A 16,187-nucleotide genomic window follows, 5' to 3' on the forward strand; every position below is an offset into this window, starting at 1 on the left:
GGCAATTACTGCAGTTGCCCTTTTTATATCAGCATCTTGGGTGGCTAGGCCTGGGGTTTACTCACTCTTTTTAATAGTATAATTTCTTTTGATAAATAAGCAGCTAGGATTTTTTGTGTCTTTTTTTTGAGAATACTTCTTTTCCACTGGGATTTCCTATGTATGCATGTGGGCTTAATGCAGATGCTTGCTTTCTCAAGATATAAAAGATGATTTTAAAATGAAGCAAAAGACTTTCTACAAACTATCTCCCCTCTCTAATCTTCACTTAGATTACTTCTCAGTTTTGGTGGAATGACTCAAACAGAAATACTTTTTTAAAAATAAAATAAAACAAATGGGAGTATTTTGCTTAAATTTTGAAAGCAAATTTCTGGGTGCAGCAGCACAGCCAATGTGAGTTTTTTGCCATTGAGTTGAACAAGGCCTGGATTTAATTCTTAGCTTTTACTGGAGTTTTATTTTCTGATTTCATTAGTAAATGGAACTGTCTTTAGTATTAAGATCAAAACTCTAAGTTCATTGTTATTCCTTCTCTACATGACTATGACACATATATTGCCAGGGTTCTTAATTTAGGTGCCATCCAAGGTATTTTTTAAGTCTCCAGGAACTAAGCAGTGAGAAAAGAACTATCACATCTCCCCAGCTGGTTGTTGAAAATAATACGTCACAGTAGAGTTAAAGTTGGTTTTATTTTTAAGTACATTTAATTAAAGAAAGTGTTAAAGCGTTGTTATCTCTGTCAGATATTTTGCTAAAATACTTCAGCAACTTTCTTGTTTTGCCAATTATGAAGAGTGTAATAAAACTGCGCTATGTGACAGATTTAGACAGCTGGCTCATTCATGAGAAGTTCACATTTTTGTCACCCACGTTGAATAAGGAAAGATTAGATGCTAAGGTCAATTTACAAAAATGGTTGTCAGGACATTTTTTAATTGTAAAACTTTTTGTGATGGAATTCAGGGAAAAGACTAAAGGCAGAAAGCAGCGGAGACAAAGAGCTGCTATTAACCTACAGATGCTACCGCAGGGTTCATTTTAAGATTGGTCACACTGCTTAGCCAATGAAGTGTTCGTGTGACTATAAGGGACCACCCTTTTCTGGGGTGAGAGGGCAATTTGGTCTTCATGCTCATTTAATCCCAAGACGTCTTTCAATGGACTGTCAGTTGAATCTACATTGTGCAAAATTATGCATGCACTTTTTAATGCAGACCATTGTTCGCTGAGCACTTAACCAAGATTTCTCAACCAATTTCCATTTGGCATGAGGTCACTCGAAACCCAGGCAAACATATATGGAAGGCAAATGTAATTTTCTGTTCCTCTGAGCTGGAATGCGTAAGACAGAGAAATGCAAGTATCAGTCATGCTGTACTTTCAGATTTAATACTTACTAAATGAAGACTGACAACTTTCTATAAAGGACAATCCATTGCATGTCACTGCCCTGGAGAGCGACTGGAGAGTAATACGGCTAAAGTCTTTTGCATCCTGTTGCCTAAAGTGTTGTAAATTGTTGACGCATGAGTAGCTGCTTCTAAGAACCATACGATGTGCATGCTGTGGCTACTCTGTGTTCTTTTCATAGGCGAGAATTTAAAAAGCCAGGTAGTGCAAAGGAAATCTGACAGTCTGTAAGTAGTGAGCAAAGAAACTGACAATAGACGCCCTAGTTCTGGAGATAAGCGGGCACCAGTTCTGAAGATATATCTAGTTAGACTATTAATACTTTAGAAAACCTGACTATAGCATGTACAACATATTTATTGATACATTTACAAAGACTCAATTTTATGTTAGCTCTTCAAGGAACACTTACATTTAGAACCACATTTGGCGAGAATTGTTACACGCTTTGTACAGGTGACATCTTACACAGCCAGCATGTGCTCATGTGAGCTCTCATCCAGGGGCGTTCCATTCAGTGTGAAATTGGCAGCGGTCTACTTGTGTATAATCTGGCCTGTCCTGTTACAGTGAAAATCACTTTATGAACACTTTTAACATGTGCTGGAATTTTATTATGATTGGTTAGCTGTTGTATTTTTCATCCATCATAAAGGAATACGGGTTGACACAAGGATACATTTCTAGATTAGGTCCACAACACATTAAAGAGTGTGTTTGCTCTCTCTTTCCCCATCTTTCCAATTAAGTTGGTGAAAAATGTAACTTTAGTATTTTACAGGACATGGTAAAGCTGTCTCATCTAGATGATGTCTATATTATAAAAATAAAATAAAATAATATAAATATGTAACATGAACCCAGTGCCCATTGTTAAATAAAATATATGATAAAAAGCAGACCTTCTAGGATGACTGGTTTTGAAATATGCGAATATAATTTAATTATTAAACACTTGAAACAATCTTGATATTAAGCTGCGATAACCAGATTTTTGCATCTATGCTAGATAAAGAAATGCGTAACATTCTGTAATAGAGTTACATTGATGAAGGTGAAGGTTACAGTCTTACAATGAATTGCCTAGATAGGAATGCATTAAGGAGTGCTGAAATACTGTTTCATGATGTAGTTCGCCTTAGAAACTGTTACAACTGGATTTATTAAGTCCAGCAGTGTATACAGCGATGTTTGAAAACTGCTCTCTCAATGCTATAATCAGATAGGTACAGCCACGAGATTTCTGGGATGCCCAAGAATCCATTAAGACATCACGAAAGTCCTTTGACAAGAATGTGGTTTACAGTGGAATTACTTTGTAAACTATTTCTCATGAAGAAATAAATATTAAAAAAAATTCCACTAGCTGTAAAACCGTATTTGTGATAGTGCGTGCATGTGTATGTGTGCATATATTGGATATCCGTACGTCTGTGGAGGTGTACAGAAATATTTACACACATACAAAGAATTTATCTGCACATTTGTGGATATTATACTTAAATTAATAAAGTAAATCAAATTACCGGTATTTGTTGCAGGATAACAGTCTTTTCAAAATGACAGGATTCAAAACAAATGCCCGTTGAAAGTGTAGTTTCCAAATAGTCCCAGAAACTATACAATATAGCTGGTTAGATCCAGCAAATAGGATGTCATGTCTAGGATCTGATCAAGAATACCTGCCCTTGTCACTCTTCGGATGTTTCTATCCACTTGTTCACACTGGGGGCCGAGATAGCCTTTTTTACACAAGCATTTATTAGGCCTTACACAGACACCTCCATGTCGACAGGCTGGGTCACATTTTGCTGTGGGTGAAAGAAACAGTGATTTTCTAATTTGTTTAGAACATTGCAAACTGAAAAGATACATCACACATTCATTAAGAGCTTTTCTAAACTTAGAAAGCACATAAATGTAAAACAAAACAGAAAAGATGAAATATTGGAAGATTTGAAACTGTATCTTTTAAAGTTTTAGAATGTTAGGGAGGGGAATTAATTGTGTATGTCTGAGAGTGTATCACCCAGGACAGACTGTGAATATCAAATAGCAGATTTTTGAAAACGTCCATATTCATACTTGATTTTGGAGTACACAGAAGACCCATCTCAAAAGACTTCAGGCTTCGAATGTCTTATCGTTTGAAAATAAGACATACAGCACATCTAGATCTTTAAACAGTGGTGGTCTACCTCATCCCATTTCTTATGCTGGCAGCCCAAAAAAGGCCTGAAGTTGGTGAGACATTTTAGCACCTGGCCATCACCAAGCTAGCAAGTACTGAATCTCAGGTAAACTCCTCTGTACATGCAGAGTTCCTCACTACAGACTTTGTCTAACAGAGCAGGCTACAACTGACCACAGAGATCTTTGGCTCTTGAATCACTTAAACTTGGAACAAAATTGAATTCCCTTTAGGAAAAAAAAAAAAAAAAAAAAAGAAAAAAAAAAAGAAAGAAGAACCTGAGTATCTTTTCAACGACTTTTATCAGTGAGTTAAGTTTCAGAGTTTTTCCCTCTTTAGCAGATGCCTGACAATTTACTTATCCAGGTTAATCAGCTTGCTTAAGTTTTTCAGATATAAATGCTGTTTTAAATTGTAGCCAGTGTTAGCAAAACTAACAATCAGTACGTTTAGTTGCGGAAGTATTTTCTTCTGGAGTAGAGTCACAGCACTGTGATAAATATAATGTATCCTTCTTTTTGCAGACATCTTGCTGTTTATTGTTATCTGTTAGAGTAAAGGTATAATACTGATTTACAGAGATTTATAATACCTTACATATAAATAAGTTTCTTGATTTTATTCATGAGTTTCTTAATTAAACTATGTATAGGGGGAAACTGATGACTTGTAAGGTAATTTTTCTTATTTAAATTACAATAATAGCTTGAGGTTCAACCTAGAACATCTCCGTTAAGAGCTGCATGGGTTACAGGGAAGAAAGATCCTGTTTACACATTTTCTGTAGCTTTCTTGTACATTGCATCTATCAAATTAGCTATCTGTAATTTTTTTAAAACAAAACAGATTATTCGAAACCCATTTATGTTCACACTGGTGATGTTTTTTACTTTAAGTTCTGTTTGGACAAGGGCTGTAGAATGGGCTTCATTCTCTAAACGCAGGAAATCTCTGACTGACAAGTGAAGACAATTGAAGTTGGGCTGTTTGACCAGATTACGTCATCCATCTCTCCAACGTGTTTTTGTTGCACTGTTGTGTGATGGTCAGCTCATTAATCTTGCCAGTAAGATATATCATTGGTGATTTCTTTCATTTAATTTCATTCCAAGTGAAGTCATTCCTGCTCATCACTAAAAACTGGGAAGCTGCTTACACTCCAGGCTGTAAGGACGTCATAGCTGACCCTGCTTCCAACCGGAATTATCCCTGTTCCATCATGTGATCCTTGCTTTATCTTACTCTGTGATTCTTTTCCTCTTTTGAGTTCTACTGCCACCATTTTAACCTTATCTCTTTGTATAGGCATCTGGTCAAACTCGCCGAGCAAATACTCTCAATCAGAAGACTGCTGATGCACGAATAACATCTCCTGGCACCCAGGCTTGCTCTGGGCGATCTGCATGGGCCAGTTACACAGCTCAGCCATCACCGCAGCCCCTGTTGGGGCAGTGGTATCACGGCTGTGGCACTCCAGGTTCATTCGCCTCACCCCTTTGGCAACATACCCAACACCTAGTTTGATCACAGTCACTTTTTAAACTGACTTTTAAAAGATACGTTACAGGAACAAGATAGGACTTAATAAACGCACTGTAATTAAAAATGGATTGCAGTAAAGTTCTGATTATTAGCTGCTTTGTAACAAGTTGTACATAGAATTCTCTTTAACAAACGGGAGACATTTTATTTTGTAGGATCAAAAGTAAAAATGTACCAAACCTAAAGCATGTGATTTAAATTAGCGAAGTGCAAAAAATGCAATAGTGACCTGCAGGTCTGAATTATCATCTTTCCTGACAAGGTGCTGCTATTTGACGCTGACAGTGGTACTGCTGCAGGTGGGAGTTGAAAGTCGAGACATGGAACATGTATTGATTGCATTTCCTTTCCTTTTACAATCGTGGTGAAAAAATAAGAATACCATTGCCTGTTATATTTATGCTATTAATTGCATTCTGTAATGGCTCACATTGCATTAGATGTTTTAGTTGTTGCACTCATCTAAAGGTTTAGTTCTCCTACAACTGATGAGATCAGCATTTCTTTAATGTTGTTTCGGAACCGATGGTTAATGACATATATTGAAAATTTATGTCAGCAAATAATAAAAAGCAAATTATGACATGTCACTGCTTTTTTCACGTGTTGCTATGAATCTATATACAAACCAGTTCTGCAGAACTCTCCTTCCCAGCCTTGATTACAGCAGCATTTCCCCGTGGGAGTGCAGTGCCCATTCCGACAATGCCTGGAGCACTCAGATGTCAGTATCTGTGCAGATTGAGCTGTTCTTTTGCATTCTTCAGGGACTAAAGGCCTGATTAAAAAAATACGAACAAAGCAGATAGTTAAAAGTCGGGGTCAAGGAGAAATACTTTTTTTTTTTTTTTTTTTTAATTAAAGGCCTGATTCTTTTTTATGGTATTATCAGTGGGAGAAATCTTTGTTGTAAGAGGATTGCTTTTTTCTCAAAAATACCAATAAACATAGAGATGGTATGTTACATTACAGAAAAATACAGTGTGATTTGCTATTCTTTGATATAACTGCTTTCTGAGATCTTCTACAAGATAAATAATAGTCTCTGAGAATTCTTGAAGCGTGAACCCGGCAAAACCAGCTTGCTGAAGAGCTTATCGCAGGCACCATTTATCTCTAGATAATATCATTTATTAGACATGCCAAATTCTACCCATTGTGTGGCTTTTCTTCAGAGAGTGCAAGTAGTCCTATGACTCAGTCCAGAATCTGATGGCGTCTTTTTTGCCTTTATAGCTGATTTATATTTCCAGTTGTATGCTGGGAAGAGTAATCTGACCAGCAAGTTTTATGTCACACATTATGAAAGGCCTGGTAATTTTGTGGAAATATTACCTCTGTCTACGAATTCAGTTTGACATTGCAGATTTTTTTATTCCCATATTTTTGTGACATCATATTTGGATTATGCATTCTGGGTGCTCATTTAAGCACCTGACTTTTTTGCTGTGAGAGCACTGGCACAGGCTGCCCAGCATCCTTGGAGCTATTCAGAAGCTACCTGGCCACGGTCCTAGGCAACTGGCTGGAGGTGGCCCTACAGCGGGCGGTTGGACCAGGTGCCCCCCAGAGTTCCCTTCCAGCCCCAGCCACTCTGGGTGATTCTGTGAAATGTATGCATGAAGGAAATTCTAGTTCAGCTAACTTAAAATATTTCTGATACTGGTTTTCGGTTGGGCTTCTTGGTGTCTAGTCTTACGTAATGCAATTTTTTCCTGTCAGTCTCTACATTATTTTGGATGTCCAGTAGCCTTTTTTATTTACAAAAGCAGAGCATTATCTTCCTTAACAAAGAACTGACTGTAGTGTTCATTCTTTAGTCTTAAGCGTGTAAAACACTTAAGTGTTTTAACTTAAGCATGCCCCAATTGTTGCTATGGCTTCCAATGCTTTTTTAGATGTTTACTGGTTTGTTGTTGTTGTTTTTTTGGTTGGTTGTTTTTTGTTTTTTTTTTTTTTTGTAATTTAGCTGCATGCCATCATACTGACCACTTACTTTATTTGCTGTATGAGTTCAGCAGCCATAGGATCAAAACAAGGCTACAGGTTCCTGGTAGAGGTATCGTGTTTTGTCTCTGCTGTGGGTTTGATTGTTCAGGAGTAAGTTTAGAAAAGAATGTCAGGATCTCACAAGAGATCTATACAAGTAATCGAATGGGACCATCGTGGCAAATACAGAATGACTCATTCTCAAGGAAACAATCTGAACTACTGCCATACATTCCTAAGCTTAACATTTGAAGGACAAAGATTTTAATAGTTTTGTCAAGAGCTCAGAGAAACCTTGGCTAAGTGTCCAGCTAGAATCCAGACAAACAAAACCAAAGTTCTATGAGATAGAATAGAATAGAAAATAACATTGTTCATTATACTGACATCAGTATTAAACCCCCAATTATATCAAATAAACAGAATAGCAAGTTGTACACTGACCCCTCTGTGAAATATTAAAATCCTAAATTGATACTCCTGTATGGAGAAAAGGATAGTCTTTGAAGTCTGAGAAAGAAGGGGTATGATGGAGGTGTGGGAAACAGTGACAAAAAAAAAAGAGGAGGAGAATAAGGCATTCTTGTTTATCTTCCAATTCAACATCAGTAGAAATATCAAGGGGAAAAGTTAAGCTAAATAAAATAAAATTAACAAGTTGAACTTATGGCTTCTAAGATATCAGCAAAGCCCATGTTCTAGTAGGATTTAAAAAAGATTTCTATGCACAATGGGGACATTCAAAGTAATATTAGATAGGGTAAAAATAATTTTGAAGAAAAATAAACACTTATACCTAATGTCATGGAAGTCCCTCACTAGATGACTAGGCATACATCCACCCGCCCCCAACACCCCCCTCCCCCTCCCAATTTTTGGCATGTGGCTTGTTAATGGTACATTACAGAGTTTCTTGCATTTTTCATTGAAACAGTAATAGAGTACAGGCTCACTGGTTTGTTTCACCATAGCACTTTCTCTGCTCAGTCTTAATTGCTATCATGATTATTTAAACATCCATACAGAACTGGTTCCCCAAAGATGTTAAGGACAGAAAGAATGTGTAGATGCATCTTTATTGTAGCACCAAGTTCTGATTTCAAAAGCACTTCTGAGAATCAGACTTAAGGTCCTGTATTATTTAAGGGCTTTGAAACATGTTTTGACACCTTTAGTGCAGCATATTTGAAACCCTTTCAGTTTTTGTGTTTACATATTTCCACGGCTGTCTTTTAAATATAATGCATTGGGTTTTTGACCTGTAAAGAATTCCAGTTCTGTAGTAATGAGTGCATTATGTATGATCTGGTTAAGAAAGTTCCTACACTTAAAAATTATACATGACATTCACAGGCAATGCTGTTTTGGAAACGGTTCTACAAAATGATACCATTTTCAGTGGAGACTTGTTCAGACTTCAAGTAAAAAGATCTGTGTTCTAATTCCTACCTCTGGAAAAAAATATCTAAATTTGAGGTGATTTCTTTATAGCCAGCTGCATAGGAGACAACGTTCTTTCTTCATCTGCCTCTGTTAAGCTCATTTCTTTCAAGTTACTTTAAATAAGAGTCTTCTCTTTTTCTTGCTTAAGCACAAGTACAGTACTGTGTTTAGCAGTCAGCATAACCTCAGGCTCCTGGAGCATCTCTTGGAAAAGAGCTTCAGTGGCATCTCTTTAGCAAAGAACGACCTCATAAGTCACAGAGTTATTTTATTTGTGAAGATAATGATTTATTTTATTAAGAGATGTAAAATTTATCTACGATAGTGTGGGAATATATTCTTTTATTATTCATATTTAATTAGGGAGGCAGAATTCATATTTTTTTTGTATCCAGCCAAGCATGGCTGATTGCTTTTATGATTTAAAGTTTTCTAGTGCTCTTGGTACTTGTGAATATAACTTTGCCTTTTATTCTACCATCAATCAATAACTTGCACTCATCAGCCTTGGATAATATTTATTAATGGCGGGGTGGAGTAGAAACAAAGATGGAAAAAATTCTGGTTGGCAGAGGGCCTTCGGAGAAGAGGAATACAAATGCAGCTGCAGCAGAATCCTTGTGTGTGAGAAGAATTACGGGTTTTCCTGAGTTGTACTATGGGAGAAGCCACACTTCTTTCTCAGGCTTTGAATGCTGTTATGGTACCAACGCGTATCAAGAGACAGCCTCTGCCCCAATACTTAACGCTTTACATTCTTAAAGGCTTTAAAGGGGTGGAAATTTTCAGGCTCAGCATAAGTTGAACCGAATCTCACGAAGATAACGTGAAATCTTGAAACTGACTGTTGGGACTTGATCTTTCCAGCACGTAGACAAGCCTATGATTTTGTTTATATAACCAGTGCTTCGCTGTGTCTCTTGACGTGGAAAATGGAGGGGAATAGATGGAGCCACACTGTGGGCTGCAGAGGATTTTTTCCTTGTCTCCCTCTATCTATAAAACTCTAAAGGGTACAGCTTGATTAGTCTTACAGTAAGCACTATTCGGTCCGCAGAAAGTCAGCCAAAAATGTAGCTGATAATGACTATTTATATGGTCTGTACAATTCTAGTTATCTTAAAGAGCTGTTCATATATACAGTACAGTACAGTATATCTTGCTTGTTAAAACATGCTTTCATGAAACTGTATAACAACTCCAAATGTATGGAACATGGAGGAAAAGTTGTACTGGGAGCTGGGGCCCTCACTGACGTGTGCAGTGAGCTGGGAATTCTTGATGGTATGAAGTGTAAAATAATTTTTGCTGCATTACTGTAGCTCGTATAAGAAAGTAGCCTCTGCTGTTGGTTTAGAGGCATATAAAAGTCTAACGTGCTTTAATAGATTAAAACTATTGTTTTATCTATCTGGATACCATCCTGGAACTGCTTAGGATTTCATGCTTTCTTTAGTGCATCTCCTCACAGTTCCACTAAACGCACGGAGTGATTTAGCTGCTATATGCAAGAGCCTGTAGCTCAGACATACATAAATCAATGCAAATGGAGGGCCAAAATCAGCAGTAGTACAATGGTACTGAACAGAAAAAAATTCCTCCATCGTGCCCTTGACACAATATCAAAAATCTCTACTTTCCCACTAAGGCGAGAAAAAAACCCAGACAAGATTCCTGGATGTTCAAATTCAAACAAGAGATGTGGCCGTAGAAATCCTGATTTTTGTACAAAATATGCGGAAGGAACATCATGCTTCAATTAACTGCAGACAAGATATTAGGTATTAGAATGCTGCTTAAGTATATCACCAAAATCTGTGCATTAGTTGTTTGGGTTTTTTTCTTTATAAGGGAAAATGTCAAGAAAAAATAATTTTGTTTCACTACTTGTCATAGACTAAATTTACTGCTTGTCATAGAATAAATATAACATCTCTTCAGGTACAGCTTCTAAAATTAAAAAGTATACCTTCAATCCTGGGAGAGATGCCAAAAGCTCGTTACTTGTCTCCAGATTTACTACATGGGAATAATGTGGAAAAAACTCACGGCTTTTAAGATTTAAACTCAGCAGCATATCAAATTTATTCTTATATGGTATACTTGTTCATGACCTCTAGTCTTAAGAAATTCTGTCATGTTTGAAAACTAGTCCCTCGTGAAGCCTGTATCAATGTTAATAGCTAAGAGGTCAATGCAACTGCTAAACAGTTTGTATTACTGTCAGGGTGGTCATGAAAACAACACCTGCTGCATGAGCACTTGGCAGCTGGGTCAACAGGCACTGTGGGAATTTATCAATTTAGGGGGCCACTTGCATAACACTTTGACTGATGAATTGGGAAAGACTGGCTTACTGGGCTAAAGCTGCTCTATTATGTGTGACTTTCTTTAGGATGGCAGAGGCTTCCTGCAGGCTCCAGAAAATAAGCAAAAGATAAACTGAGCTGTTTTTTCCTTATAAAGTGATAAAAAGTGAGAACTCCTTAACAGCCGATGCTAGAAAGACTGAAAAAAAAAGAGGAAAAAAAAAAATAATCCCAAACCAAAAACTTTTACAGTCACTGAGCTGTGATGTGATTGAAAAAAATCCTTAGGTTTTTCCATCGTGGTTACAAAGGAGTTTTTGTGAAGTACTTCTGTAAAGTGAAACTCTCTAGACTGGTATTCGCAAAAAGCTCTAATTTCTCTTTAGTGTCTCTTATGGGAATAGTAACTGCATGTGGGTAGGTAAATGAGATAAGAATTTTGCATGCTCTGGCTAAACTAAACATAATTAGACATTAATTCTGGCTTTCCATTCCCCCAAATGACTTAAGGGATAGTAACTTTCTGAACAGAAAGAAATCATATGGCCCACCTGGGTTGGTGAGAGCATTCACCAACAAAATGGGCTCATTCTACGGAGGGTTTCCAGTGGTAGCTTCAGACTGTATCTATAACCCATCAGAACTGAGTGTCTTGATGCAGATTAGTCTAATACTGTATGTTTCTTTCTGAGTTTCCATTTCCACGGTAATTGAAGTCTGCAAGAGTGCTATGCTTTCATAAATGCTGTTCTTCTATCATACCATCAAACACTCTTGACTCATACTAAAAAATAAAATCACCAATGTTTTTGTAAAGAGCCTGAACAACGTCAAAATGAGGTATGCCCTAGAAATTGTCCCTTAGTGTTTGAAATCAGTCTGTTTGAAAATACTCTTCGATAGCGGAAATCCCAGAAGGTGATGATGGAAAGGATGATAAGTGGAATTACATACTCTGGAGGGGCATGAAAGAGGAGTGAGATGGTTTGAATCAAGTTCAAGTTTCAATCCAACAGAAAGCAGCTATTCTGGCTATTGATATGAAACACATTGAAATCCAGATCTATAAGGTGTTACAAAGAGAGGAAGAGGAAATCTTCTTATGTGTGCAAGGACACTTACTTGAGCTCTGCCCTCTTTCGTAAAAATCATCTGCTGGCTCCAGTGAGCCATCCTGGTCAAAAGAATTTTTCACCCCCTTTGGAATCACTTTATTGACAGTGGCAAACACTTAAAACTGTACAGGGGATACAGCACTGCGTGACTGCCCTATAAACTTTTCTGGGTTTAGTCTCACCTTTTAAATGGAAATCTTTTGCATTGTCCATCAGTTTGAGCACTCTTCTCTGAATCTCTTTAATTTTCTCTATAATTTGCTTAGACATAAAAGCAATCACAGTACAAGTATTCTAAAAGAAGACTTACAAAGGCACATTATGGCTGTTCTGCCACCTTCCAAAGTTTGTTTTCTTTCTTGGTCTGTCCCTGTCTATGGTTTTCAAAGAACAGCTGGTAATAATGTTTAAATTAAAGCTGATATGAACTTATCAACAGATCTTTCTTATTTAAATATGTATTTTTAATACTGTCCACAGCTGATTTTCTCCTCTCATCATGCTAGAAAACGATGACTTTTTCTTTTCTAATGGGTTTGTCTCCTATTTTCTGTGTTATTGACTAACCAGAATATTTGGACCTATACACACTTTCTGTATCACCGTTTATCTACTTATTTTTCCTATGCATTCATCCATGTTTTTGTGATTGATATGAGTATGTATTTGTAGAAACAGAAAGCAAGACAGAAAAATTATTAAAAATAAAGTAGAAAAATAGAAAATAAAAGTTTTTCTTTTCTGGTCACAAAGAGAATTTATAAAATGCTAGTATATGTGCTGATCTTCAGGACATCTGACTAACCCTACCTTTTAATTCAGAAGTAGCTATGTCTTTCTCACTATATTTTCTCATTAATTCTTAGCCCTGGAAAGGAGTTTACTCGTGATAACACTTTTTTGATAATCATCAAAGAATTGATATATTTTTCAGAGAAACAGTTTTAACTTCATAAAGTCTTCTTTTGTCTGCTAGTTTAACTAATTTACCTAATGCTGGTTTTATGTGTTTATAATTCTTCGGGTTTCCCACATCTCCTCCAAACTCGAAGCTAAATATGCTATTACCTATACTCTTCACTGTACTCAATTTTGGTAAGAGGTAGTGTATGTGTTTTGCAGCACCTCACATACTCAGTTTATATTCAGTTCTAACTTTTCTGTTTCTGATTTATCACTTCATTGTCTAAGAGCTCCCAAGTACTTATGTGTCATTATAACAACCTTGTTACAAAGAGGATTATTTAATTCTGTGCTTTTGATGGGATGCTGTTTAGTTATTGACATTAAGTATTTGGAGGAACTGAACTGTGGTACCTTGAATTCTATGTTTCAAACTGCCTTGATGAGGGAGGGATTCAGAAACTCCGTGCTGATCATATTTATCAACCTGTCATATATCAACTCCGTTTAACTTACACTTAAAACATTTTTATTACATGTGAAGTATTGTTTTAGGAGAGGACTTTCCCACTGCTGAGTATTGAAGACTAATGCAAAGGGTTCTCTGGATTACCCTCATCTGATCTGATCCTCTGATCTTCTAATGTTTTAACCTGCCCATTTCTTTTGAATTTCTTTTTTTCCCTCTGCTGGCAATATCCATGTCATAGGTTTCTTTCTTAAGCTATATTTGTGACAAGGAAATCAGGGTCATGGTTACGTCTGAGAACAACTTTGATTATGCAGTAGTTTTCTACAAAGATCTAAAGAAATCAAATCCTGCATCTTCGTGTAACATTTATTATTCAAAATAAAAGAATGATTTCATAAGCTTGCAGCAGCTTACCGATGACCACTAGCAGAAGACGCCTGGGTTTTGCATAAAGTTATTAATTTCCAGAAAGGGGCTACCACAAGTAATGATAATTTTGTTCTTTTACACTGCCCCATGCATGGAAGGATCTTTCTGCTAATCAATGACTCTGCCAGGGCCCACCTCTCACAGGTTGTATTAGCAAGTAGTGAATTTCTAAGACACAGCAAATCAATACTTTGATGACTTTATTTATACCTGATGCTCATAGACCACCTGTAGCATCTTTGTTTCATGTTCTAGAAAGTTTACTCTGCTAGGGTTTACACCTATATTTGATGTATTTGTATGGCGCATACCATGAGGAATACATTAAAAGGAGCAGCAAAATATTAGAATGCAAAATTATTACCATGTGAATAATAATTAATATTTTGTTTAATAAAGGTTTACATGAACATTTGCCAAAGGCAGGGAATTTTTAAATTGTTTACATGTGTAATGTGAAGTTAGCAATTAGCATGAAATGGTAAATAGAGCTGTAATGCTCTTTTCTGGAAGTAAGTCACTGTCTTTCACTTTAAAGCCTGCAATGATGTAAGACTAAAAAACAACAAAACTCAGAACTTGGCCTGAGTGAAAATTATGCCATGTTTCTAAAGAAGGCCTTACCAAAAGCTGTATCCCTTTGCCACAGTCTGCTTAATTTCAACTGTGTGCCAATTTATAAAAGTATTTTATAGTTTTCTGGTTACTTTCACCAGTAACCAAACACAGTCTTGACCCTTTTCCATACATGAAAACAGCCAACCGTGAGTGCAGCAATGGGAGGTCTGGCCTTTCAGGTATGTCAGCTGAAGACCACCCTACTGGAAGAGGTAACAAGAACAAAAAGCCGAGGTCAAACGAGGCAGCCCCATGTAATTAGATACTAATAGTGGATTTAGGGTGTAAAATTCACTTAAAACCATACACCAACAGACTAAACAGTCCCAGGAAGAATGGCAAGTTTTGTTCTAAAAAAATGTTTTTAATACCAGAAAGCATAAATAAAACATACATAATAACCTTGACCAACAGACTGCACTAACCTGCAGTAATGTCTGCTTCCAAATTATTTGCTATAGGTTTGAGATAGTATAATTAGAAAACACTGAAACTCTACTGTAACTTACAGTACAGTACAGTGTTGGTTATGCCTCTGCTCTTCTGACATTCACTTTCACTGAGACAGTGATTACTATTAAGTGAATCTGTTCTTTTTGCTGCAGGATGGTACATTTGCTTTTAGGAAGCCCCCTGCATTAAGAATTTCCCTTCTCATTGAATGTCAGTATCACATAATTCAGCTACATGGAAAGAACTACATTTACCTTTTGGTTTTTACCATGTTGAAGGGAAGACTGATCATAGTGAGAATCCAATTTCATGAACTTATTATTGAATTCACTTGTTGTTCCAATAACGATTTTTAGATTTTAAAATCAGACAAGAAAATAAATTACTCTTCTAAACAGTCCACAGCAAAACCAAAAATGCAAGCCTAACTGCATCTGATGCTAATGGCAAAACATGCTGAAGTAAATGCTGAACAAATAAGCAGTTGCTTTTGCAGGGTATGATGGGGTCAAAGTAATTAATATGAGAAACTTCGTTTCTGTTGGCTGTTTCGTATTGTGTTAATTTCTGATGCTTTTGCAAGATGAATGTGGTGCCTTTACGTGCCACAGACTTGCTGTGATAGAGCAGCAAGATCTGTCATGAAGAAAATGGTATTTCTCCATCTAAAGTGAGCATTTGCTAGTCATCTGCTCTTATTGCTGCTGGGGCCCCTGGTCACATTAGGACCTGGCTTTTAGCAGTCTTTCCAGATTCCCTAATATTTTCATAGCTCTAGCTTCTCTGCAAAGGTCACATCTCGAGAAACCCTGCTTTGATAATTATAATCTATCCTCATTTTACAACTGGTAAATTAGTCTAAATAATTAAACCGACTATATTAATTCTGTGTCTTATAAATCACTTGAGTGGGATTTATAAGCCTTTTGGGAACAGTGCATTTAGAACTGTGAAGGAATTTAGTGTGTTTTTGTCACACAGTCCAAGGACAGAAGGTTTCCTTCCTTGGTGCTCCAAAATTCCCCAGGGAGAGACAGGTAAATGCAGGGGTATGGAAGGATGTTGAAACTGTGTAAGCAGTGACAATTCACACCCATTGAGGGTTCAGTCCTTTGTATCACTTTCTGTTGGTGGTATTGCCTGTACAACAGAAGAGAGGATTGGGAAAGGCTGAATTTGTCCCTTAGAGCTTACTTATGGCAAAACTGAGGAAGTGAGACTGGAACCAACCATGAATGGCTTGTCTGCTAGCTAGTGCTGTCAAATTATTTTTCTGTAGTAGCTTTTCAGTATACGGAGTAGGTATT

At 36.8% G+C, this 16,187-nt stretch overlaps 1 protein-coding gene across 1 annotated transcript in view; it reads right to left on the reverse strand.

Annotated features, from left to right (window-relative positions):
- Positions 1–2,007: 2,007 nt before the first annotated feature.
- HHIP (hedgehog interacting protein) overlaps positions 2,008–16,187 on the reverse strand; it is a 73,896-nt gene continuing 59,716 nt past the window's right edge. Inside the window, exons 12-13 of the mRNA XM_056362302.1 lie at positions 5,779–5,927; positions 2,008–3,227 (exon numbers count right to left, since the gene is read on the reverse strand). Coding sequence (XP_056218277.1) covers positions 3,034–3,227; positions 5,779–5,927 — 343 coding nt within the window. The 3' untranslated portion in view covers positions 2,008–3,033. The remainder of the gene's footprint in view (positions 3,228–5,778; positions 5,928–16,187) is intronic.

The sequence above is a fragment of the Falco biarmicus genome, chromosome 1 (genome assembly GCF_023638135.1).
Source record: "Falco biarmicus isolate bFalBia1 chromosome 1, bFalBia1.pri, whole genome shotgun sequence".
Taxonomy (NCBI): domain Eukaryota; kingdom Metazoa; phylum Chordata; class Aves; order Falconiformes; family Falconidae; genus Falco; species Falco biarmicus.